The 27,960-nt window shown below is 38.4% G+C and overlaps 1 protein-coding gene across 5 annotated transcripts; it reads right to left on the bottom strand.

Moving 5' to 3' along the window:
- Window positions 1–1,894: 1,894 nt before the first annotated feature.
- LOC100701473 (protein tweety homolog 2-like) lies at window positions 1,895–27,909 on the bottom strand. Of its 5 annotated transcripts, none has more exons than XM_025906309.1 (16): window positions 27,862–27,909; window positions 27,374–27,487; window positions 27,075–27,281; window positions 24,013–24,185; window positions 18,768–18,879; window positions 14,304–14,524; window positions 10,966–11,061; window positions 9,462–9,534; window positions 7,532–7,601; window positions 7,379–7,434; window positions 6,104–6,196; window positions 5,928–6,020; window positions 4,868–5,010; window positions 4,565–4,750; window positions 4,385–4,463; window positions 1,895–3,078 (listed from the first exon to the last, which is right to left on the bottom strand). In XM_025906309.1, exons 3-16 carry the CDS (start codon window positions 27,201–27,203, stop codon window positions 2,998–3,000), a joined length of 1,605 nt encoding a protein of 534 aa, XP_025762094.1. In that variant the 5' UTR covers window positions 27,204–27,281; window positions 27,374–27,487; window positions 27,862–27,909; the 3' UTR covers window positions 1,895–2,997. The 5 variants fall into 5 exon arrangements, 4 of the variants coding, with proteins under 4 accessions (XP_025762094.1, XP_013129798.1, XP_025762095.1 ...); XM_013274344.3 differs by lacking the exon at window positions 27,862–27,909 and adding an exon at window positions 3,317–3,392 and having other exon boundaries at window positions 27,374–27,666; XM_025906310.1 differs by lacking the exon at window positions 27,862–27,909 and adding an exon at window positions 27,594–27,612.
- Between the last annotated feature and the right edge of the window lie 51 nt (window positions 27,910–27,960).

Genomic DNA, 27,960 nt, shown 5'->3' on the forward strand with positions numbered 1-27,960 from the left:
AGGATAAAATTAATTCAATTACAGATTTTATAGGGTGCACATGTCAAACACTGTCGCCGGACTGTTGGTACCTTGGAGAGCTTCCGCCTCTACGGGGGTTCCAGGATCAGCACCATGGAGAGCAATCAAGAAATGTTTCCTCTAAAAATAGCAGATTTTGCTCAACATAAAGGCAGGAAATTAACAGACAGCTCTTGTATTATTTCACATTAGTAAGGTTTAGCATTGTGATAAGAGGACAGCACACTAAATGACACAGTATTGTGCAAAGGTCTTGAGAGAACTCTTATTTCTTTTTAGTTTTACTTCCAAGGAGCCAGACTAAGTTTTTCATTAGAGTTCGCTGTTGTGTGTACACATAAGAGACAATTTCGTGAAGTGCACATTTTAAACTGTACCTTTAGATACTTTTGTTACACCAGCATGTTGCGAAAAACGCATAGTTCCCATTTCTTTAGTTGAATCTACAAAAAATATCAAAGATAAAACAGTTAAACAGCCATAAAACTGTATTCTTGCACCAAGATGATTCCCAGTTATTAGACAAAAAATGTGACATACCAAGGTGTGCATGGTATATTTATTGTGTCAGGTTATGCCAGATTACATGAGAACTAGGCTGAAAATCATTGGCAACAGGTCTCATGGAGTGATGAACCCAAATGTGAAATTTCGATCAGTATGTATGGAGGAGGTCAGGCAAGTGGTACAATAGTTAGCATCCATCTGTCAAACATAGAGGCTCTATCATGATCCGGGGCTACATTTCAGCCAGTGTTGGTTGTTGGGGGATCTTGTCAAAATTGTTGGAATTATGAATATAGAGAAGTACTGTCAGATTTTGATCCAACATGCAATACCATCTGGAAAGCATCTGGTTGCCTGCAGCTTTATTTTTCAGCATGAAAATGATCCCAAACACAGCAAAAGCATACCTGGATAGAAAACACACAATGGAACAGTATCAGTCATGGATTGGGCTCCCCAGTGCCCGGACCTTAACATCCCTGAAGCAGCGTGGGATCAGTTTGACAGAGAACAGAACAAAATGCAGCCATAATACAAAGAAATGCTTTGAATGTCCTTCAAGAAGCCTGGAGAACAATTCCCAAAGACTACTTAAAGAAATGACAAGAAAGTTTACCTAAGAGAGTTAAGGCTGTATTGAAGAATAAAGGTGGTCATAGCAAATATTGACTTTTAAAGTTGTTAGCACTGTACAAACTATAATTATATACTAATTACTAGTTTATTTGTGTTTTGTGGTAGGTTGAGTTTAATGTCTTAGCTGTTGTAACATAGACATACCCCAATGTAATTTTACTTACTCATAACACTACTCTTTTTCTGTGATTCATAAATGATATGCAGAATAAAGTGTGCTGGGCTGAGGGACATGCTTTGGAAAATAACTTTATTTCAAAATGACATATTTTATGTGTCTACCATCAACTATAGGTGAAGAATAGTATTTCAATAGGTAGAAAAAAAATCAGTATTTCTTGACGATGTGAAGGGAACTGTAGGAACAAGATGAAAGGCATTTGGTTCAAGCCAAACTTACCCATTAGAGCTTTGGAAAAACAAGACTTAATCCCTACTATAGTGTAATCCCTGTGATCTGCACTTTTTGTTTTGATCAGCGGCTGCCCAGCCGATTAAGTCAACAGCTTGCAAAGAGTTTATTGGTTTATTTCAGTTCAACTTTCGACTTACAGGTGCACTGCAGGACACAGCAGCCTCACGGATCAATGTGTTACAGAAAACATTTCTGACCACACTCGTCACCAACACTGACTGCAGCCAGAAGTGTATCACGGTAGGGATCTCTGACGCAGTTTATTCTATTCCCATGGTGCATAGAGAATAATACGATTCTGAAGTGGTCAAACTCTTGTAGCATAAAGAACAATTTTATTATATTGAAGTGAAACAGGTGAATACTTCAAGGACACTGGTTTGCAGTTGTGTGTTATGCATTTTTTGATTTTTGAGAAGTCTGCTCTTTCAGAGAGCTAGCAGAGAACCATGCCTATAAGACTCCCACTGTCCCATGTGATATCTCCAGGTACAGGTTATCACACCAAATCCCAGCCACACTAATGGAATTACTGCTGTAGGTCTTTCTAAGCCATCAGTGGAGAGCTAATAAGTAAACAATGGATCAACAAGTCTGAATATAGCATTTAATCATGAGACTTTCTGTATACATTAGCAAACATAAAAAAAACAGACATAACACAGATTTATTTAATAAAGCAGAGAATGTTCCTTGCATGTTCAGTTTATTCTTTAAAAGCTAACTAGTGGCACTGAGTTCTGTATTTCAAAGCTTCTTTATAATTACTTGTATGGCCAATTTGGTTTAATAGTGATAACAGTCAGTTATTAATTTATCATCTATGCCCATCTGACTTGTTGTTAAAGGCATCTTTGGCTAATGAAAACAAAACTATAATACTTGGTATTTGTTTTATTAACTCATTCATATTTTCCCATATCCTTTCAAACTGCACCCTTTGAAATTTCAAAAAGGCCAAAAAAAAGATATTGCTGCCAAACAGAAGGGATATAGCAAAAAAAATTAAAATAAAAAATCAAATGCCATGATGGAAGTCAGCCACTCACTTTACATCAAAATACTGACCGATGATTATATCCATGCACACCACCAGAATACTGAAAAGAGTTCAAAGACTCTGGGTTCATAGAAAAGCTTACATTTGAGCAACAGTATTTCCATAAACCATGATAACAACAACAACAACAGCCTTCAGATGAAACTGAACAGTCCTCTATATTAAAAACTTTCAGTGCTTTCCAGGGACTGCATTAGTGTGTCAGTGAGGCAACTACCTCATATTGCCTGCTTTAATGTCTCAGATTGGGACGGCGGGCTGTCACTCCTGTAAACAGAGTTATACCGTGACGACAGCCTTGTCGGTTGAAGCTTAGCATCTCAGATGAAGCACTGAAAGGGATTCAGTAGAGAGCAGGCTACACCTGAAAATCAGTCCCAAAGTGTCTAATCTGGGCATCAGTCATGGATAGATAGGTAGCTCTCATGCTGGGTGAATACTGCCAGAGAAATACATGAGAAAAAAAAAAACAGTTTAGAACATATGCACTTTAAAAAAGCACCTTTGATTAGCATATGACATTAATATGTTATTAACTGATCTAAGCTTGCAGAACACCTGTTTTAATTATAGGCTAGTCTTTAATCAAGAGTTTGTGGAATCAGGGGATGGTACTATAATGTTGTGAGAAGCTAAAAAGCAGGAGGGCATAACAAGTTAGAATAAGTTACACTCACATGCAACACTCTGTGGGTTAAACAGTGCCGGGAAGTCAAAGCTGAGGTACTATGGAGCTTTAAAAGGGTCCCTGAGCTTTGAGATACAAGTTATAAATATTTTGCATAGCAACCATCATTAGAAAGGTTTGCAGGGGGGGAAACATACAAAAATCAAGCAAATTAAGTCAGACAAGAGTGAAACAATAAGTCAAAGAATGAAAATTTAAAAAAGGTGGGTAGAAAACATTGGTTAATATTCAATATTTAGATGGCTTATTGAGAAACTGATAATATAAAAGATACGAAAATCACAGAAAAGTCACAGAAAATTAAATAAATTAAATAACAACAGAAAAACAAACGTACTGCAAATATGTTTTCCAAAATAGCAAACATTTAAGTAACAGGAACAAATAACACATCTTGATGCATGCTGAAAATGTGATTTATAGAGGAAAGAATAGGTTTGAGCATAGTCCACGTTCACGCTCTCACACCTCAAACGGTGTTTCAAGTCTTTGGCACACTGTGAAAGCTGTTGAAGCACTGAGTCAGCCACACAAGCAGAAAACTTAATATAAAAGAAAATCAACCAACAGAGACTTTAACTGTGGATTTACAAGTTCTATCTATTATTTATCATTTAGCCCCAGCATTGGATGCACACTACGCATTTCTAGACTATAAGGCCCGTCCATTAAAAATAGATACATGATGTGAGATTGATCTGGCTTGTTTCATCTTTAGATCTCTAATCTGACCTAAACTATTCCTTTTTGAGAACCAGAAATACAGTCCAGTGTAAACAGCCAAATGTAAAAAGGATATATGACTGTAGTTAAAGATTAGTTATGCACTAAAAATGAACACACTTCAGTCAACCGCCAGTAGATGTCAGTCTTCCATCATTTACAGAGCAACATAACTCCCTTCACTAAATGTTGATAGTGTGAGGTTGTGTGCGGTGTATCAACATTGCTACATTTCTGGCACATGCTTCTTGTTAGTACTGTAGTGGGGCTGAGGCCAACTATGCCATCACTGCCATTAAACTAGGGACACTAGAGCCCCGTAGGGCCAACGCACCGAGGGAGGCGGGGATCCTCTCCCTATCAGTGGCACATTCTCATATCGAGGGGTTCCTCCAAACAGCATGGACTGATTCCTGTGAAACAAGGGGAAAGACATTAGACAGAGGTGAAACTCATACATTAATAAAACAAGAAAAAAAAAAAAAGCATCGTCATCATTTGCTATTAAACTTACATGTATTCAGGGGGTGATGTTACACTAGAAGTTGACTGAGGAGGTGGATGAAGGCTGGCCTGGCTGCCAAGGCTTGTGGTATAGCTACAGAAACTGTGCGTGTTGGACCTTCGGGGGTTATAGGATATCCGATGAGCTTGGGGGTTGAATGGATCCTCCTCATCTATGTCATCGTACTCTTTTTCCCTGCATGAAAGTGTACACCCGCGCACAGAGACAGAAAGAGAGAGTGCATGCGTTAACACTTTGCAGAAGTGCACTGTAGGCATTACTAATGGGGTAACGGGGTCGCTCAGCACTGACCTGCTGCCCATTAGTGTCCACACTCGGAAAATTACACACAGCATGGCAGAGAGTGCGCAGGCAGCCAGAAGAGAAAACAAAGAGAGGTAGAGGAGCCCTTCCACCCCATCATAGCACACACCCATGAGGGCATCAAGATAGTCCTAGAAGGATATATACATGCACACAGTCAATATGGTGAGTCACTAGCGGACATACTGTATTACCTTTGACAAATGACACCTGTGCAAATAATATTAAATTCCTTAAAAAGCCCAGATTATGTCTATGTTTAGACCATGAACAATGTTACAACTGAATCTGAAATGTAACCACCTCTCTGAGGAGGGCAGTAGGGCTGCAGGATTTCACAGCAGAGGTACCAAAAGGCAGAGCTGAGACACGCAGACAAGCTCATGTTACTCTGATGATATGCATTACACAGATGCATTCTCATTTCGCATTGCTCGTTATATTTGACTAACAAGCTCTGAGAAACAGTCTTTGAATTTGTCTGGCATGTGTACTCAGTTACTGCATAACCCTATATTTGCGGATCCTCATTACTGATGTTCATTACACATAACTATGGAATGTTTGTAGCCCTCCATTAACCATCATTTTGAGTAAGTCCCCAATCTGAACCTGATCTAACAATAAGGCAGCCCTAATATCTTAGCTTATCTTTATGGATTTATTTAATCTCTGATAGGAAGGATTTAATAGAATTACCAGAGACTCTGCTGATCCAAAAACCTGCTTCTTGGGTTCCCATTACCACAGCAGACTCGTATCAGAGCAGATGAGATGCTATTTTCATTAAATGATAAAACTCTGACAAAATGAAACCTGCAAAAGCCATTTCATTCCTTTTTCAGTCTGGAAAAACTGGAGGCGGCAAATAGTCGGTCTGTTACATACGCGGTGACTGACAATTTGAGTGGTGTATATAAATGTCAGCGTATGTGAAGTACATAGAGATAACGTTGGAAAAATCAGTCAAGCTGGCCCTCTGAGTGGCTTTGAGCTACGCTACAAAGCAGTCCCATTAAAAAGTGTCCTGGTTAGAATCTGACCTTACCTTATGTAGCCCACGGCAGTCCAGCAAGGCTGTTAGCTTGTGTAGACTGAATTCTGTTGAGTTTAATAGTCGTTGGATTCCCAAAAGGTCTCTCTGTACAACAAGGTATAAAAGGGGAGAGGATGATACACACATTTCCACAGTCTAGTGTGAAAGTCTGTTAGCCAGCTGCGTACCTCAGCAGTGGGAAAGACCCGCACAGAGAACTGCAGCAAGCCTTGAATCTGGATTTGCATGGTAGTCAGGGAGCGCTGGCAAGTTGTCAAAGACTGGGAAAACATAATCACTCCAACATCACACACATAGATATCCACCACAAACAATAAGAGGATCTTAATAAGGAGGGTATTGTTTAAGAGCAGCATGTCAACAAGTAATTTGGTGTTAAGTAAGGCTTTATCATGTGCTTAACAGAGGACACATTTGTTTCCAGACAGATTATCCTTTGCCACCAACCGTTTCGCCCACCACTCTCCCACCTCCCATTAGCACCACCAACCCATAGCACAAACAAAAGAGTAATATTTATACCAACTAGGCCATCAGAGAAAGGATCATCCTTACCTACTTAACAAGCATCGGTTTAATCCATAAATGGGTACGATGATAACCAAGCATGTAGGCTTTAATAATTACCGGTCATGTATTTATCCTCCACAAAAATCAGTGAATAGATGTCACACAGATGCAGAATCACTCATGCAAAAGAAATCCTCAGACTATACAAATAACACAACACATAAGAAGAAGCATTAAATTCTCTGAAATGTTGCCAGGAAAGTGTGTGTGACAGGAAAATGGAGTATTACTTAAATCTGGGCAACAGATTCACAATTTAAGCAAAAGAAAACACACAGAGAGCCAAACATGGATTGATGTTTATTAGACAAGGCTATATGTCTAAGTGAGTTCTGAATAGAAGGAGTTAAGTGCCAAGGTTGTGTTATTCAAACTGGTTTTATTGAGACTGTATGACAGCTGTGTCTTTCTGCAGTTTCTCTTCAGAAAACAATTTATCTGCATTTCAGGCACCAATAATTAGCTTGTTTGGAACATGCAAAAGGTTCTCAATGTTTCTTTGAAAAGGCGTACAAACAAAAAGTGATGATTTATATCTTTAAACTCAAAAATAAACCAACACAACTTGAGTGCTCTATGAAGAGCAGCTGGCTTAATGCAGGATGTCAGAAAATGGAATAAAAATGTTTCTAGCAGGAGTACCAGGGGGCAAAAACTTTGCACAGGGTATAAGATGCAGATAGTTTTTATAGACCTATACAAAAAGAAGCATAATTTATCAAACTTTAGCATTTTGCATGATTAAATTAGAACTGAGGGCTCACTTAGGCCTCCAAAAAGATATAGATGCTTGGCATCTAATGGTAAATAAATGAATAATAAGAGTCTGCAGTGTGCTAACACAAAGCTAAGATTGGACTTTTAGTCAGTACCTGTTGAAACGGGTTTGGTAGATTCGGACTGCAAAACAGATAATAGTGTGCAACATCTAGAAGGTGAAAGAAATAGAAAAATTTGCATTTTGTTTAAACAGCCATTGACAGAGAGATGTTGTCAGTACAAATCTATCTGTGGACATTAATTACCTGCACTTAGAAAATCCTTGGTATGGTTGACAATAAACTTGTCTGGAGATACACAAAAGTCACTTATACCCTGTAGGAAAAAAAGGAAAAAACAACCTACTATTATATACACCAGGAAGCACATATAAAGTGCAAAAACTGTGTGGTGTAGGAACAGACTTTAAACATTATTGACCATGTAGAGCATGTCACGCTTTGCTGACCATGGGTGAAATCTACTAAATATTTCCACGCGTTTTAATTCTTCCCCAGAGAGCTGCTAATGTGCATGCATAAACAGTTAGGGGTCAAGATCATGCAATTGCTGTACACTTAGTACGCAGAACATAAAAAACCCACACATAGCTATTATAAAAAAGCAAATATAACAAAAATAACCAGAATGCTTTGTCATATGCATGGATAATTCACAGCTGGGGAAACAAGATACTCTCTAAATTTATTAAGTTAAAAGAGAACAAAGAATCTGTTATGGTGAAGGATCCGATATCAGTTCTATATCCTTTCTATTTTATGACATCCCCAATCAAGAAAAGTCTTTCTAGAGCTTTTCAATGTAACGATAACTCAAAAGACAATAGCCAATCAAAAGTTAAACAGTACAGTATGAAATTACAAATAAAAAGAAGAAAGAAAAACATAGGCTTACACAAAAATCAGTTCTACTTCCTATTCTAGCCTTTCTACTTACCCCATTTTACTTTCAGATGTTCAACACACCCTTAACTCAACTGTGATCATGTGACTTTGTACAGCACCATGCCAGGCACCGTTATCTCATTATACTAGCGGGGACATTTTGTTTATGCTAGGCCTCATCAAATATGTATAAATTTATGAATATTTTCTAGGACACCATCATCTACCTTCCTTTCAAAATGCACTGTGTTTTTGCACATGCAGGTTTTTCCTCTCTCTTTTTTTAATAATGATGTGCAGGTGCAATATGTTTTCTAGCTTGTTTTGCATGCTGTCCTACATTTCAGCTTCAATCATTCAACACTGTTCTTTGATAAACAACTGTGACTAGCTTTCCTATAACAAGAGCTAGTCACAGATTACCATTGAATGTACTTCAGCTTAAGACAAAATATAGTTGGAGGGAGAGCTGCATGCTAGAACAACAAGCGTTAAGCCTGAAAGGTCAGAAGTTTTACTGCAGAGTCCTTTTTCAACTATAATGAGGGGAGCAAAGCTACAAACGCTGTCCAGGATTTTGAACATTTGGCTTTACATCTGCAGAGAAGCTCACCAAGAACCACAGATGTCTGTGAATCCCACACATGTAGTTAATTTCAGGTTAAAATATGCTATCTTCCCCGCTCTGTTTCACCCTCTCTTTTACTGCCTCACTTAAAACAGCTGTCCAGATGTCAGATCCAGTAGGATAATCCACAGATGTTTGGTTTCTCGGCGTGGGGGATGGAGGAATGCTGGAACCAACGTGTTATTATTTTTTTTTGTACCCCAGACACTGTCCCTAATACGAGCACCATTAAACACACCAAGTCCAGATGCTCTGAACACATGGTGTACAACCAGGAAGAGAGAACAATCTGTCAGAAATAAGGGGAGCCTGAAAGATAAAATGAAACTTTGGACAATCACAAAAGAGATTCTGAAGAAAGCAGAGGTAGCAATTAAAGGAACAAAAGTGCTTGGTTTACAGTATGGCTAAGGGATGATGGACCTAAAAGACTAAGGATGTGTAATCAGCTTTACTGCATGGGTGACCTTGGAAAGCGAGCCACTGTAATCTAGACAAACAGACACAGACACTTTTTAAGCTGCTAAGATGTTCATGTATTGTCCAGGTTTACTGGCAGGCACTCGTTTGGGGTTTTATTTAGAACCCCAACAGTTTAAATTCAGTATTTCTAATCAAAGTTTGAAGTGTACTTCAGAAGTAGTAGATGTATAGTTTTCTTACCACAGCTGTAGCAGTGTCCACTCCCAGTGAGGCCCAGCTCAGAATCAAAGACAGAATAACAAAACCCATGATCCTAGTGGAAAACAGCACATGGGAGTGAGGGTGACAGATTAAGAGATATAGGGAGAATCACATAAATCACAGAATCAGATGATTCAGTTTTCCTTTGTGCCACTGATCTTCAGCCACATGTTTTACCCTGTTAATTTGATTAAATCTTTCCAGTTTCTCTGCTTCTGTTTTGGGATTTGTTCTCCTTGTGCCTGGAGACAGAGGCTCAGCTCACATGGTGCATTGTAAGTGATACAAATATAAATGAACTCATAATTCTTTGCATTCTTATCTTGATATCCATAGATATATATATATAATAAGCTTTAGCAAAAAGATGATTGAAAGAAAAAAGAAAACTAAGTAATATGAAATTTAATAGCTGCTCAATAGAACACTTAATGCCAAAACAAAGGATTATACCACTTAAAATTTGTTTCTTTGGTCATTCGTGCATTCCTGCTGCATTCCAGCACTTTTATTTCCTGTATTTTCTATCAATCATGTTACATAAGCTGCCAATCACTACAAGGTGTCACAGTCAACCAAAGGCTCCCGCAACCTTTGCTTTCTCTGACCCTTCTTTTATCTGATTCCTTTTGTTGAAAAAGAGTGACAAGTTCAACAAAGTCAAGTAAACACTGTGGAAGAGCTCACAAGTACGAGTTTTACAAGAGACCACAGGCAGAAGCTTGAAAAAAAAAGAGGCTATGAACATGAGTACACAAAACAATAAAACGGAAGAGGATGCCTCCGCCTCCCTCTGATGGATGTTAAAAAAAAAATTTTTAAAAAAAAAGGCAGAAGAGGGCTTTGCTTCTCAACTCACTCCACGGACCTTCTTGAAAGCACCAATAAAGTAGACTGAGAGCACTTAATAATTAGTTAAGGGAGCAGATTCATCCTACTCAGCCGATCAATAGGCATTAGTGAAACCCATCAGAGAGGGATGTGAAGAGCGAGCCTGAGCATCATCTGCTAACACTGACACGCAGGTTGCAATAAATTGGGCAAATGGGAAGGGAAGTCTGAATTGTGTTCATGCTGGTCAGACATCAGTGTTGGTTCAAAATACTTGTGGCAATTTACTAAATCAAATGTTCAACTCTTCTTTCAGAGGTTTGCATTTTACTTCACTTGGTTTAATGTGTGTGTGGCTGTGTGTGTGTGTGAGGTGGCCTTCACCTGCATGTGGAAATAAAGCAATTCACTAAGGAGAGGAGTAAGGCCCAGTGCCTTTGTAAGTGCTATTTGAAGATGTAATGCTATCATTTTTGTTGTTAATGGAGTGACCTATACGGTGCCAAAGAAGCTGACTGGTGCCCTGTCTGTCTGAAGTCTGTGAGCAAAGGCCGATGAAAACAAAGATGTATTGGGAGGCGGGGAAAAAAGAGAAGAACTCACACAAAAGATGTACAGTCAGAGAATACCTTCACACACACAGGGTACCTACGTGATCAGCAGATACTGAGAATGCTTTGCCATTCCCAAGCACATGGCCAAGCAGATAACCAGATCCAGGATCAGTAGCAGCAGATAAATCAGCCATCTACAAGACATGAAAAAGAAGCATTTTATTTACAGACGGCATATTTCATGCAAATTTACAAGCACCAGGAAGTACTGGCTGAACATATGTCTGCAACAGTATTCGTGAGAGCTTTGCGTAGTTTATCAGCATTCCTGTCGCATAGTTACAGCCCATCTGTTTCAGGTAATTTCCGGCTTGTTGGTTTAATAATTCAGCACCAGAAATCTATATACATTAATTTTTAATTTTCCTTTGAAAATGTCCTTCACAGGAATAGAATAGCCGATGTTTGTGTGTGCGTTTGTGTGGTCTGACCAGCCAAACACAGAAAAATTACTATGACCATTTGTTAGCTCCACAATTCCAGCATACTGGAAAAAAAAATCTATAATTTCCAAGAATTAGACATTATGTTCTTTTAGCGGCATTGTGTTGAACATGATTACTCTTAAAATGGCCATTAGAAATACAATGACAAGATCCTCAAGGTGACGCAATATACTCTCCAAACCCTTTTCTACAGTTTGACTTATGACCAACCATAATTAGTAGGGTTTCTAGTTCAAGTAAGTGTTGGGATATTTCAGTCTGAAAGTCAACGAGTTCACAAAACCGTCACTTTGATTATAACTGTGAATTTTTTGTCTTTTTGTTGTCTTGAATAATGACATTTGCCGTTTGCACTGACAAAACAGCAGTCCAAGCTCACAATCCAATAGCTGCATGAAACTCGATTATGACCCAGAAGACTGGTGTCAAGTATCTGCAGTCTAAAAGAAGATGTGGTAATAGGACACAAAGAACAAGTGAGTATGGGAGTATGGATGCATGCAATTAATGGAAGGGATATTATGTCTCTACCACTGGTACAATGGCAGCTATGTTTGAACTTTTTCAAATGTCATGAATAAGACATCAATACTGTAGCTGATATAAAGGAATAGATGAAAATACAGAAACATGTACATCCCATTCAAAGGGAATTCAATAACCTATACAGATATTTAACAAAAAAGAATAATGATCTTATCTTATCACTCAAGTTAAAATAGATGAATGAGTTATTAAGATGTTCAAACATGTAGAATGATTTAACATTTCTATTTTTATTCAAAGTTTTTATATAAGACAGTTATTACGGAGAAGTTCAACTGCATCAAAAACCTCTAGTATGTGGCACAAACACCCAAATCCACTGTAAACAAATTGAATATGGAAATGCATCTGATGCTGTCTAAAACTACCTACTCTGTACATAACCATGGGCTAGGTGACTCAAACAGCTTTCCACAGAGATGGAGAAATGAGCCTGAAATAAGTGGTGCTTTTAACTACCTTGGTGCACTCGGCTACATATGCAGGAAGAATGCATATATTCACAACTTTAGGGAAAGTGATTTAATTTAACTGTGTATACCGAAGCGCTTGTAAGAAATGTTTGCAATAAAATACCTCCATAATGTACAAAAAATGTTTACCTTCATCAGCATAAGTAGTATAATCTTTCATTTTTTTCAATATTTCACCTTTCATCTACTGGCTGGTGTATTGGAAAACATGTTGAACCATTAACATAAAAACCTAAACAACCTACTTCTGGCATGCAAGCTGGGAGAAAAGTGGTCTGAGTATTTCAAATAACCACTCATTATAACAAAAGATATGCATGAGAGCATCTCTGAACACACAACATGGTGTGGTCTTCTGCAACAGCGAGTCGATAATCAACAGCAGATTATTGGAGTTGGTACCTGACTGGATGACTCTTGATTTCTGCTATAACATTTAGATGATAGGGTCAGAAGTTGATGTTGAAAAAAAAAACATGGAGTCATCTTGTTCTATATCAACAATTCAGGTTGGTTCTAATAGTGTGTGGCATATTTTCTTGGCATACTTTCGGCTCCATAGTCAGGGTGGTCTGAGTATTTCAAATAATTACTCATTATACCAAAGATATGCAGAAGAGTATCTCTGAACACACTGAACACAGTTGCATTAGCTCAATAAAAGTATCGGAATGTTGCAATTTTACTGCAACATTCGCATGGCAGGGTCAAAATTTTATGTAAATAATAAAGCATATCAATGGGATGGCTTCAGTTTGAAGACATGAAGCTATTCTGTATCTATAGTTATGGGAAAGAAAAGCAAGTCACCAGGTCTCAGTCCAATAAAGCACCTCTGGAACTCTTGTGGAACCGGAGATTCACATCGTGGATGTGGAATATGGAACAAAATCTCTGAGGAATGTTTCCAGCGCCTTACTGATTATATGATACAAATAATTAAGGCAATTCTGAAGGTAAATGGGTGTCCAACCTGGTACTAGTAAGGTGTAATGAAGCAGCTGGTGAGCGTATTCTATCAGCTGAACCTAAAAACAGCACTTTAGTTAACATCTAAGATGACAATTATATTGCACGATTCCCCACGCCGACACAAGATAAACCCTAGCTCCTGAGTCAGACTTGGCATTAGGTAAGTGTGACTCAGGAGCCTCTTGTGTCACTAATAAATGAATTCCTACAGCTGAAGCTACCACATCACCCGGAAGGAACATATTTTCATCTATTCAAATCTACGCTTAAAATAAAGTGGGCAACAGGCTTGCTGGAAACCTTAGTGCACAGCATGATCTGTCTTTAAAGTCTTATGCACTTAAATATAAAAAGAATCAACAGAAGATCATAAGAATTCATTCACAGTTTGACACAGCAGCATTTTAAGCTTTCTAAATTAGCCTCCACTAACAACTGAATATTTTTTTTATTCATTTGGACTAATTTATTACTGATTTAGTTTAATATTTTTTCTCTGTTTTCTGATTTGATTCTTTTTATCCCTCTTAACATTTTGAAATGAACATATTTCTTAAAAAGAAAACAGCATCAGTATTATAACTGGAATGAATGTGAGCACAAGTCTGCAGGTAAGGAGCTCATTAACAGCCTAATAGTCACTCTGCCACGTATAACGTTTTATGAGAGCAATTCATATTAGAGTTGAACCCGCACAGTGGGGGGAAAAGCTCAATTTCAGCTTTCATTTATTTAGCAATTAGGAAAAATAGCTTTTCCGGTCTGTGTTCCGGATGGGAGATCAATAAAATCCCATCTGCTGTGCCTGTTCTGGATCACTTACTGTCCCATTCTGAGCAGTGCATTTACTTCATTCACATGCAGATCAAAAAAAAAAAGAAAGAAAAGAAAAAAAAGAAAAGTGCATTACCCCAGGGGATGTGTTAAGGCACCACCTACCTGTAATACTCAATGAATGCTGTCTGATCTGCAATGGCTGTCAAGTCGAAATTGGTTTTGTTGATGTCTGGAAGAACAGTCAGCTCACGGATGACATTGTTGACCATCAGCTGCATAAAACGTAAAGCTTGGAGGTAGTCAGGCCTCGTAGAAAAGATCTCATCCAGGCGTTCCAGGTGCTGTTTGAGTCCAGTTTCCACATTGCCCAGTGACCCTGCAACCTAACAAACAAAAAGAGAAATAAAAACATAAAAGAATGAAAAGAAGACCATGAAGACAAAATAAAAAGGTAAAGGGGGTCAAAAGAAGTAAAAGAGAAAATAGGGTCAGAATGAAACAGGAATATAAACTCATAAACAAATATTCTTTTAAAAGCTGATTGAAAATATAGAGAAAGGTGAAAGAAACAAAGAAGCACTCCCTTGAGAAAAGATTAACTTTTCTCCTCAACCATGTGTTTTATTCAGATAAACAATGTTAGAGTAGAATACTGATAAGAAAACCGGGGAGACCTGTTATCACACAGGTCTTTGATAGTGAGAACAGAGTGGGTGGAAGCATGGTAGAAAAGAGCAAATACATTTTCCTTTTTTTGTTTGAACAAGAAAAAAACGAAAAAGAAAGAAAAAAAAATGTGACACAGCAAATGCTTCTACTTTCACAGCAGCAAAAGAACTAGAAACAAGTAGATTTAAACACTAATGGGAAACTGAGAGTTAAAACCACAATATCTTGACCCCATTATGTGTATTATTCTCTTTTAAAGTGATATTAGTAACACAATCTGCTCTGCAAATGTGAATGGAAGGGTAATCCTACTGTTGAAAGTGAAAATATAACACCAAAACAAGCACATCGCAAGGTTTTTTTTTTCCATCTTTTTCCAACAACATAACACACCATGTCACTCAGATCATCTCAGTCTGGTTTCCTGACAGACAGTGAGTTCACTGTACTCAAATGGCCTGTGCAGTCACCAGAACTCAATCCAATAAAGCAACTCTGGGATGTGTGGAGTGGGAGATTCACAACATGGATGTGCAGCTGACAAATCTGCAGCAATCATGCGATCATGTCAGTGTCTGGTGAGTGCATTGTGGATACTGCAGTAGTTAAAAATTGGCACATTTCACTGATTTCACTGACCTGCATGAACGGCAGATACTTTTTAAAAGCAATAAATACGAACATATTTCATACCTCATCTTTCTAAAACTGGAATTTGGTTGGAATTTGCAATGTGTGGCCTTTTACTTTTACTGGTGCTTTTACACAGGGATGGAATGGGAAAGAAATTTGCCAGATTGAAATTATGATCAGTTGGATAAACAACAGGGAGCAACATGTTACTGTCGGTTTAACTTTTGCACAAAGACTGGACACTGGGTAAAACAGCCTAACATCTGTTATATTACAAGCTGGGTTGTGCCCAGCTGTATCTAGCTAATAGTGGTGAATTCAAACTGTTTAAAAGAATATTGGTGGATCTGTGGATCTTTAGATTGAGGCAAGTTTGCGATTTCCAGTCTTTGTGCTAACCTAAGCTGCATTATTTATCTGTTTAAGGAAAAACCTTCAACAATGATTAAAAAACAATTTTGATTTTTGTCAAAAATTGTGTACTTTTAGATATTAAAAAAAATTCCCTTAGAGATCTCCAAAACTCAGTTTAGTATGACACCCCCGCCGAAATGACTTTGCTAGAGCACTTAACGTTACAGTGAGTAGGAGGCCCTACTAATTCTGAACAGATGCTACTTTCTGTATTCTAATCTGTGACAGTTTGCAGCAGCTCTGCTTTTGTTATCTATTATCTTTTCGCCATTATAACCATGGCTTCTTCAACACATTCAAGAATTCTGAGGAAGCCTGTGCATTCTCACACTATGAAAACTCACCACAAAGATAAACACGTATCTACTTCTCCTTGACACTTCAACTTTTCAAATACTTCTGATTAAATTTTACTGAGCTGAAGTGCCTGATGGTTTGAGTAAGACCTTAGAAAGTTGATCCATGTAGAGATGCACCAAAGATAAAGCCCCATTTTCCAATCCAGCTATCCCAAGGGGTGGAGCGTACGATTGCCAGTAAAGTGTTCTCACTCCCACCTCTATGTTCATCATCCCTCACAGCTCCTGCCACAACGCCTCAAATCTTATCTGCAAGCCAGTCTGCCTGCCTGTGAGAAATTGGATCAATCAGCTAGCTGCTCTGGGTGATCCACATTTCCCTAATCTCGACTGTCCCGTCTTTCTTTAAAATGGATTAAAGCTCGCTTTTACTGAAAGCGGGTCACAAGGAGGAGTCTCCGTTTTGGACATGGCTGTTAAATGAGACCGATTTGGGGCTCAGAGCAGCTCTGCTCAAAAGCCCAATTTAACATGCAACCGAATTGTTCTGCTTAATGCCTTCAGTGATTTCTATATAAGATTAACTGTATTAGGTGTGACAATAAAACAAAATATAGCACTTTAAAGTGAAGTGAGGTTATACATTGAGAAATAAGACCCTGAGGAGAGACATTTAAAGGGAACTGATGTATGGTGCAGGAAGTCGCAATCATTTTGTTCCAAGAATCACAAGCCAGCTTTCACTTTCAAAAGAAGAAGAATTATATGTAAGAGAGTTACCACTGCTGTATATTGGAGGCACACATTTTTATCGAGTATGACTCCCATGTTTTCTCATCCATAATTTTGCGGAAGCACTGAAAAGCCCTTAATATTGCAACCTGAACTCTGAATATAAGGACGAAATATAGATTGCTGTGAACATTCAAAAGCCTCAATAGCAAAGGGAAAATTGTCTTCCTTATCAAATATTTCCTTCTATGATGCATGATAATCCCTCGCAGAGTGTAAGAGTGCATATTTTGTGATTAGAAGAGCCTTACAAAGCAATCAGTAGAGCCAAACAGCTCCTACTGTAAATCTCAACCCTCACTGGAGCCCCGGGAAGTAGAGATTGGTTGTTCTCGTTCCCATTTACTTTACTCGACAGATATGATATTAACTCAGAATGTGAAATGCAAAATAGAAAAGGAAAATAGTCTTCATATTAAAGCAAATTACTGAAATAATTAACTTTAATCCAATAAAAATATCAATGAAAGGTCAAGAACACAACCAAACACAAGTTAAAGCACCTTTCGATTTGTAGGAGTACCCGTCGGTAAGCTCATCAGCTCTGTAAGTAGAGTACACTGCATCAAACTATAATTTTACAGAGAATGCTTTTGTATCCCCGGGGGAACATCTAAGCTTCTCATGCAGCCATAGTATACAGTACATCATGCTCTAGGATCAAATCAATACCAAGATACCTCAGAGAGCGTCAGTAGCAAGGATGCAGAATCACCAAAGCCGAATCCCATTTACTTCCCACAGCACAAAAGCACTACACCCTTTTCCAGGTTATTTGCTGTACCAAGCTCAAAATAATATAGTACAACACAAGGGCCCAGAAATATATACAGCCTATTATGAAGGCCATAATGTTTTAGTTTGTGTGTGAAACTGCTTTAGAGAGGTGTTGATCCAACCTCATTTTTGAGGCTACAGTTTGTGATGCTGCTGAATATTGCATGATAAAGAGAAATGTTTGTGGTGATAAATGTTGTCAGGCACATTTATATCAATGAAGGTTTAAACTAACAGAGGTTTCCCTATGACCATTACACCAAATCAAGACCTTACTTTTTAAACCAAAAATGAGGAAATATGCATCTTTTTATATTTAGCATGATCACTAATCTGTTTGTGTTCATACATTAATACAATATGTGTGCACATGAGGACTTTAAGAGCACGTGTGATACTGACACCGCCATGTACACAAACACACACATATAGTGGAGATAGTAAGACTGAGCGCGATCGAAAGAGCAGAGGCTTAGCATCCATTAATGCACTGCAGATGGGAGTTAATCCTCTCCCTGCTCATTGTGATTATTGCTTCTTGCAAGGCCCTTTTCTGATGCCTTTGCACTCCTTCCTCTTCCTTTCCCACATCAACCCTAAGCCTCCCAAACAACTTCCTCGAATGCAGGTCAGGACTTGTACAGAAATAATCCCTATTTACAAATCCTGAGACAGCAGGCACCTCAATTCCTTTACTGTGACAAAAAGTGGATACAGACCCCCTGTGGGGTGGTGGTGCTGCATTGAGACAGATGCACGGCCCATTAAAGTGGAGGAGCTGCGGTGTTTATCAGCTGTAAAACAGGGCTTTATCGTTATGCTTCTGCCATCATCAGATTGTTGGTAATTGGCAGTAATATATGAAGCATTTTCTCTGCAGAATTCTTTTTCGTATTTTTACATAACTCTGATACACGCTTTGCCGGTTCATCCCACAATTACTCAGCTGTTATAAACAAAGCATTTGAGAACACAACACATTTGATTTTTATGATTCTACAATTGCAGAAATATAGAGCAGAGTTTGGCAGGGTTCTCTCACCAGATTGTTGATGTTACCCAGTGTGCGATTGGCATTGTAGAGTGAATAGTTCATCTGGTACACCCCATCATTGGTTTCACTGTTCCCATAGAAACCCACTCCAACAGCAGAACTGGGGAAGACAGAAATTCATACAAAATAAATCAATAAAAGAAAATAACTTTGCTTCACCCCCACAAAATCGTCCTACTTTTTGACATTGGTATGTATGGGGTCATTACAGTGGAACTAAGGTGAACGTTATTAAGTATACAAAAAAAACTAAAAAAATGGGGGATGTAATTTTTAAACAATGCTGTATGTGTTAAGGTAGTATTATCAAAGACTATAATTTGTTCTGCTTTCATTTGTTCTTTGTCCTCGCTACATTATGGGCAGCAAAAAAAAAAAAAAAAAAAAAAAAAAAAATTAGCAGCAGATAATAAAAGTACATTTTATATTCTTCCTTTCTGCGGTTTCCATCTGCTTTGCTTATTGTTATCTTTGCCTTTTGCACTTTACCTGCAAATGACTTTTCAGTACAAGTGAAAACTTTTCAACTAACAGTACTGTGCAAAAGTTTTAAGCCCCTGGTTACATTTTGCTAGCAAGGCAGGAAATGGGTGCAGTGATTTATTGAAATGTGTAATCACATGTTTTCTTGTAATTTCTTCAAGAACACTTCTCCAGGCTTCTTGAAAGACATTTAAAGCTCTTCTTTGGATGTTGGCTGCGTTTTGTTCTGTTGTCTGTCAAGATGATCCCTCACTGCTTCACTAACACTGATGTCTGCATTCTGGGGAGGCCAATATATGCCTCATACTGTTTCACTGTGTGTCTGTCTATCCAGGCATGCTTCTGCTGCACTGGGAGTGTGTTTAGGATTGTTGTCAATTCAATGCTTTCCAGACTGCATTGGGCGTTGGATCAACATGACGGTACTTTTCTGCACTTGCAATTCCATCAATTCTAAAAACATCCCCTGAAATGCAGCTCTAAACCATGACAGAACCACCACCGCATTTTACATATGGTGGCACTCACTCCTGTACCCCTTCTCTGAGGTACAACATAAGTACTGATGACATAAATACTGATGATTAATTTAGAACAAAAAATTCAAATTTAGATTCATCCCTCAGTAAGGCCCAAGTCTTACTGAGCTGTAGATATGTTTTTCAGTCCTGCTACTTCTTCTTGCGTCTTCCATTTGTTCAGTTACCTCAAACCTTTTAAAGACACATTACATGCTATGCCATGCCAAGTTTTTGACTAATAGCTCTTTGGGAATCAAGTTTTCTGTTATGTGTAGACACAGCACTAGTTAATCCCATTAATTCGTTGCAAAATATTACAAGAAAGTATGGCTCCTTTGAAGCTATATATGTATAAAGAAAATGATGGCAGAAGACTTGTACAACATTTGTTCAATATTCGAGCAGGTATGTAAATAGAATACAAAATCCCTTTTTCTTACCTACATTTAGCCTTTTGAAACTACGCCTGAGCCCCTGTAATAGGGAGGATTAGTGTCCTAACCGACAAAGAAAATGCCCCCCTACTGCTAACAGTCTACAGTTACATGAGCAGTGTTACAGTTCTTCAGCAGGTAATAGTAATCACTGTACATAGACATGAGTTTTTTCTTCATCCTGGCGTTGTTCCCGCTGGTGCAGGGTCCGCTCTTCGGCAAAGGTTTCTAGACATAGACATGAGTAACATGTCCAAATACATTTTGGGGGTGCATGGGGGTTTATAGAGTCATCAGTCACACTACAGACAACACGAGTCCAGAGCTGGACTCCTTTCTTATATCATACACACACACACACACACACACACACGCACACACACACACACACACGCACACACACACACACACGCACACACACACGCACACACACAGGTAAATGCAGTCCTTGTTAACTCTCACAGTGACTCATCCTGAGAAGTTTTAACACAATCTGTGCTGCAAAATTACAAATCATAGAAACAAACAGTCAGATAGGCATATGGCACGGCTAACAGCCTCCACAGTGAGACAAAATTAAGTCAGCAGAAGTTAGTTAAACTTCTGTGGCATCTTATTTTATCTCACACTTTAATGCATCTTGTCAGGTTGTGCGTGTGAAATAAATCATTACGTGCATGCACCTCCCTCTAAAAGTGTGTCATTTAATGTTTTGCTATTAATGTAAGTTGTGTAGCGAGTTTTAAATCAAAAAGTGAGTATCAAATAAAACAAGCAATTTAAAATAATGATCTTCACATGAACGTGTAATTTTGCAGTTTCACATGAATGGCTGTCTTGTGCTGATCTTCCCTGGTCTTCAGGACTGCAAAAGTAAGTTAACCGACTGGTTTTTAGTCTTTGCCTAGGTTTTTTTCTTTTTTATAGACTGTTCACAGACAAAAGATCAGTAGGTGTCTAGCTTTCATTTACTGCAACTAAAACCAGAATGTGTTCTCACAAAAGCACAAAGAAGTGACAATGACAGAAAAATATCTCCTCTGCACAAGGACAAAACTAACAAAAAAAAGAGTAATTTTGAACAGGAAATAGATATTTGAAGAACAGTAGCGTGGGGAGTTCTGAAAGAAAAACCACACATTTAGGTCCATACATTTTTAGACAATGAGATTTCTCTTTGTCATTTTGCTCCTGTACTGTACACCACCACAGTACATCACCTGCTGGGGAGGAGATTGAAGGCCTCTCATAGCCTCCTGAAAGACGCTGCTTTGAAAGGCTTGTTATGCATTTCCAAATGAAATTAGTTTTAGTTACGTCAGTGGACTGAAGAGCCTTTGCATGAAAAGAGCAAAATAATTAACGTCATTAACTTCTTTCATTTCATTTGACATTGTTCTGTTAACTTAGTTCAGTACAGTTTTGAAAAGGAGATTTAACATTAAAACAGCTATTTGTACAATATAGTTAACATGTGTATGAAAAGAAAAGCTCAAACACAAGCTTCACCTTTGTCTCACTGTCGCGTTTTGATCGAATGGCTGACTTTAAATGACTGAAGCAACAAAAACATCAGATTTCACTCAACTGTGAACAGACTTTTAGAGGGCACTGTTTCTTTTTGTGTTTGCCAGTACCCTGCTGCTGTTATATTGTAAGTAATAAAACCCACTGCCTGTTTCTTCGCTACTAAACTAGCTCCCTCTGGTTAGGACAGGGGGGCACTGGGGACACAATGTGTAACAACCACAATCTGAAATGGTGTCGATGTTGTTTAGTGAATTACAACATTTTCAGCTGTTTTTAAAAATAAATAAATAAATAAAATTGAATGACCTTACTTCAGACTTTTCAAGACATCTGTGTTCCATCTGATGTGTGGTGGTCTGGACAATAAGCACTTCATTAACCCCGTGGCCATCCTAGTGTCACATCAGCCACAATAAAGGGGCGACTAATGACACAGTAATAAAACAGTAATGAGACAGGACATTATGGGGCAGTTTATCCTCCAGGGAGGCATTTGTGTTTTGTGGTTGTGGAAAAAGGTTCTCTGCGGCAGTAGGTGTTTAATAGAAACCAACACAGTAAGATATAAAACCATAGAGAATGTGCACACCAGGATATTTGGCTTTGTTCCTCTAAGAACGGCTCACGTCACAGACCGTACAGCAACTAAACGCTTGTACATTAGTATTCAAAGCTTAAGCTGAACAAATGGTTGGACTGGATGAACAAGTAATAACAGAACAATGCCTTGATTCTGGGGAGACCGGCACACTGCACCTATAATAAAGTGGATAACAGAGGCTAACGACGGAGGAAAGGGATTTTTGAATGTTAGATTTATTTTCTAACCATAATTTACCCAATTCATCCTCCTGGGGTCAGGAATAATCATCCGCAGAGGTTCAGCAGCTCTTAAATCCCTTTTTTCTATTTAGGTTCTACAGCACAACTGAAATCTAATTCATTGCGAATATCACGCCAAGTTAAAAGCTGGAAAATGAATAGGGTTCTCATGAAATATAAATAGCTCTTTCTTACATGACATGAAAGTACAATGAAGTCTCTATTTTATGTAATAAACAACCCATGATATACAGCAAAGGACAAAAAAAAGCTGGACAGTTAGTGCCTTTTTAAACAAGGGATTTTTCTGTCTCACTGCGCGTCTGTCTTTGCTCTGAAATATGTAGAAAACACACTCTCAGATGAACTGATCATGCCACAGCTGGAAAAAATGACTGCACCATAAAACAAAAAATAAGTCAAATAGAACATCTTCATAATCTATTATTTGCAAGTACAATTTTATGTAGAATAAGTAGAGTTCACTGAAAGTGCACTTTTACTCTGCTCAATCTAAAGTCATTTCAATATAATTTTTATTCATGGATATATTATTTAACTGGATGTCGTATGCAGCACTCCCTTTATTAAGCTGAATGTAAGCCACTGTAACGAGCTTGTATACACCAGAGCTTCTTTGCTAACCCGTGTCATGCCCAGTCACTTAGTATTGCAGAACAACCGTGTGTGCTTTGGTAGTGGCTGGATATGAACAGAGAAAGTTAACAAAGTTAAAAACCCAAAACTGTCACAAGCTTAAGCGGATCTTTACATAAATTCAATCAAGCTTTTTAGAGAAGTCATTTGATTACTGCCAAAACATCTTTTTCCAAGTGTATTAAATCTTATGTAAAAGTGCAATAATGTCAGGGACGGTGGATCTGCAGGTCTTCTGGATGCTCCCTGCCTGTTAATGCTTGGCAGTACAACCGGAAACTAAATAAGAGCAAAATCCTTGGCTGCAAAAATCTGGTTAGGTAGAATATTTAACTGTACCACGTTTTGAGGGGGGTGTCAGCTGATGGATTTAACAGCCTGATCACTCGACGATCAGCTGATTAGAGCACTGCTAATGACGTTGTCACTCAGAAACTGAGCAGCTAAACCTGCTTTGTTTGTACACCACACATGGAAAAAGCTGAAACTTTGTAGCAAGCAGAATCAGTGGGGCTCTCGTTCCTGCAGCCTGCAATACTGTCAGGTTTATCCTAATCTCACAAATCAATAACACAATAAAAATGCATGAAGCTGTTGAAAGTAATTTAAAGCATATTAGAATGTGAGCATAACTTCCTTTATTATTAGCTACATATTCAACAATAGCAATGCAGTTGTTCTCAGTTAAGAGAAGACACTTTTATAGTGTTTCAGAACTAAAACACAGCTTTTAGAATACAGATGTAGCATGAAACACAATAGCACTGTTTTGTCATTTTGACTCACCATATGATGAGACCTGTGATGACGGCAACCCAGGTGACACAGCAGGTATCAGGCCTTTTGGTGTCTTCATCGATGTCCCTGCGGCAGCAGCACAAGCACACCAAGTATACTGCCAGAACCAGCAGGCTCACCCCAAGACCAACTGCACCAACACATGCTAGAATTATCAAAGACTGACACAGAAGTGTGGAGAGGAGAAAAAAAAAGTGCCAGAAAAACAGAGATGCCATCTGTTAAAGTCATGATTAAGATGTGATTTCACCCTGAAAAATATGTCAAGAGCTTTTCAGCAGACTGCTTCTGCAAATATCAAAAGAGTCAAAGAGTATGTGTGGTCTGAGAATGTCAGGCTAGCTGACCCTCAACACACGAAAGGTCGCCTGACAGCCCATCAGTATCAAACAACACTTGTGTGTAGAGATATTTCTAAGGTGGAGTTTAGCCATCTCACTTATATCATCAGCATTAACACTGCTGATTGCTGCATGCAGCAAAGAGGGCTAAAAAAACTGGGTAAATGCTGCTCCCAGATAACCTTGAAGTGCCATAGCAAAACATGGACTGTGGCTCAGAGAACAGAAATGATTCAAGGCTGTAGGGAGGAGGCGTCATGTGACACAAAAGCCTTTCATTAAGTCTTGTGATTTCTGAGTGAACAAAATATTTGAAGCCGGAAGGATGGATAGAAAAGGGAAACCACTGATGGAGAAAAAGCACAAAACTTTTTGTTTTTTATTTTGTTCCCAGTTTCCAGGCACATTGTAGATGAATCAATGCATATAGCATCTTAGCATTGTCAGTCAATCTGTCTATACACCGCCATCATAAAAAAACCCTAAACATTTTAAAAAGTCTTTATACACTACACAATAGTACTGGGATTGACAAATATTTGCAGCTTTCTCTTAGTGTTAGAACAAAAGTATTAAGCCCAGAAAATCTCCAGCATTCGTCACTGCTGAGAACATTTTGCAAGTTCAAAAGCATAACATCTGAACTCTTGGTTAGTTTAAAACAATCCCAAGAAAAGCAAGACCTTGATTTTACTTGCAAATATTAAGTGCTGGAAGTTTTAATGCCCACAAGTTCACAATGTCTCTTTCAGGCTGACTAAGCAGAGCTATTCTATAACTACAATGTCTGTGACTAATTATTCCATTTGGAGGCATTGACACTGTAACCGAATTTAAATGATATTGTTTTGCATATTCTACCAAGGTCCTTCATTGTTCAAACTCTGTTCCGAGCAAAGCCATGCTGAGCCCCATATTGCTTTTAGTTTCTGCAAACAAGTAAGCGAGCATTTGATAAATTTCACTTACAAACTAGGTTATTAGATATTCAACCTGACATAGAGCAACTTAAATCATAACAAAGAGGACCAAAGAATCACAGCACAATAAAAACTATCTGTAGCTTGTTGATGCAAACTACTTTAAAGCCTTCATTTAAAAAACAAAAAACAAAACATTAATAATGCCCAAATAAGTGACTCCAAAGCAAACCAAACACTCAACACTGTAACATTATTTAAACTAAATGGGCAGTACAATAACGGTGCCAGCTAAGCTGCTCCACCTTAACTCGCTTCCTGGTCGAGCATTTAATCCGATAATTTCCTTGTTGTTTTTGAGGACACTGTCGGCGAGCCCTGTGTTGCTGTGTAGAGTCCTTGATGGTTGGCTGTCACTAGAACTCAGTTCAGGGCCCCCATAAGTATGATGCTGCTAGTTCCACTCATTCCTCTAATTTTCCACTCAATTGTTTTGTAATTAGACATTTAGGCACTTCAATTTCCACTTAATGCATTGCCACAATAAAGCAACAGATGCAGGAGAGGGGGGAAAAAAGTGAAACAGAAAACAATTATGGTACGGTCATTCATCACAAGGTCATTGATCTTTTATCTTCCAAAAGGAGTGTTTGTATAAAGTACGTGTAAGTGTGCCTGTCTAATTTAATTAAAAAAGCAGGCAAGAAGCCTTTAAAATGTGTTTGTAGCTGCTCTGAATTTTCCACTTTTCCCTTAAAAAAAACTAAACAAAAAAAAGGCAGACCAGCGTGTCAAATAAACACTGTTAATTACTTTCAGGTTTCAAAGACTCTGCAAGAGCCATAGACTATCTGTGATTTGTCAGTGTAATGTGACACTGCTGGGATTCAATGATGGACCTCAACAGAAGACTGTATAGTGAAGGACCAACAGGGGATGGCTCTTGGTGATGAATTTTCAACTCATAAACAACCCGAGGTCAAAGGAGGATGTAATGCTAGTTTTGGAGTGCTTTCTGCATTTGTTTTAGAACACAACCCAGGAAATAAGTGGTGCAAGAAGCTTGTCTTTGTATGATAAACTAATATGTTAATAAATATTATTTTTAATTAGATCTGTAATGAGTACTTTATGCCACAAAACAAATTAACCGACCACAAGGTTTTCATTTGCTGTCATAAATTGACTAATGCAATGTTCATTGTCTGGCTCATATGAACTCATCATGGATTATTTGAATTAAAATCAAATCTGTCAACCCATCCTCACTACAGTTGGTAGGAAAAACGCTGTCATCGCTCTCGTGGTGCTGCTTTTACTATTGTTTTATCCATATTTTTAAGAGGCTATAGGAGTCCAAACATAGAGCTGAGTAAATGTACAAACGAAATTGCAATGGACGAGTAAGATAAAAATATAATCTATAGAACCTGTCTTAATTCTGTATACACACAGAAAACACACATACCGGAATACTGTTGTTTACTACATGAGCCAGCTTAGTTAATACAGGTCATGTGTCCTATCATGTGAGAACTGCAGGACGCCGTGGGTTCTTAACGCTCCAATATCTGGATCAAACATTTGAGGGAGCCACACTGGTGGCTCTCACAGAGGGTCAATAGAAAAGCTACATGTAACCGGAGCAGACTGCCTAGTTTTTGTGTAACAGCATATCTAAATATGCTTACTACTGCTTTTGGAAGTCTCTGATGGACAACAGCACTGATTTTCTAGTGAGATTATTTTGAAAATACGTGCGCCTCTACCCACAACTACAGTTACCAACCTGCTGATAGCTCGCCTCCTCCGGTTTGAAAGTGCTGTCGACCGTCTGGAAAAAGAAATTGAAGTGAGGGAAATTGTGCAGCCAGTAAGTCCACCATGGAGCAACATAATCAAGCCTTGCAGTAGCCATTACTACTTCGTGGAAAAGTCAATCCGCCAAAACCACTGACGACGGGCTTCCTTCAGAGATGTTGGCACTCAAATATTCCTGGGTTTGATGAAAAGTAAAATAATGATAATAAAAAAACTGAAAATAATAAATAAACTAACTAAATAAATAAAATATAAAAGATGCACTACCCATAGATTTCCAGTCTGTGAAATTACCACAAAGTCTCAAAGCGGAACTTCTCCTTTTGGCTCACTATTTTCCACCTTGGCTCCCATAGTTGTGAATGAACTGCTGTCTTACAACTAGAAAAAAAAAAAACATATACACTGTGGGCCAAACATTTGCATCCCAGACAAGGGATCGTGTGACGACATAAACCTGCCTCCTTCAGAAGGCGTGACAGCTTACTAAGTCGAGTAGGAAAGGCCCACGCCCTTAACGCACAACACTCAAGTATCCTGTTGACCTCCAGCACTGAAAAACGCACTGGGGGAAGTTTTATGAACTAAGAGTGCAAAATATGTGTTTGATGAGACAGAGAGAACACGTGCGTATCTCAGGATGCTCAATTGTAATATTAATAGCCCGCAGTGCCCCCACCCCGTCTCTTTAAAAACAAATATATATATATATTGTTATAAAATAATAATGATATTATTTTCCTGCCAGGACGAACCTCAAAACTGCATCACACTAAAAGCTGCTTCACAGAAGGAGGAAGCTCTAAATCCAATCGACCCTTAACTTGTGACTGCTGGTGAGGATACAGAGTTAG

The sequence above is a fragment of the Oreochromis niloticus genome, linkage group LG4, assembly GCF_001858045.2.
Source record: "Oreochromis niloticus isolate F11D_XX linkage group LG4, O_niloticus_UMD_NMBU, whole genome shotgun sequence".
Lineage (NCBI taxonomy): Eukaryota > Metazoa > Chordata > Actinopteri > Cichliformes > Cichlidae > Oreochromis > Oreochromis niloticus.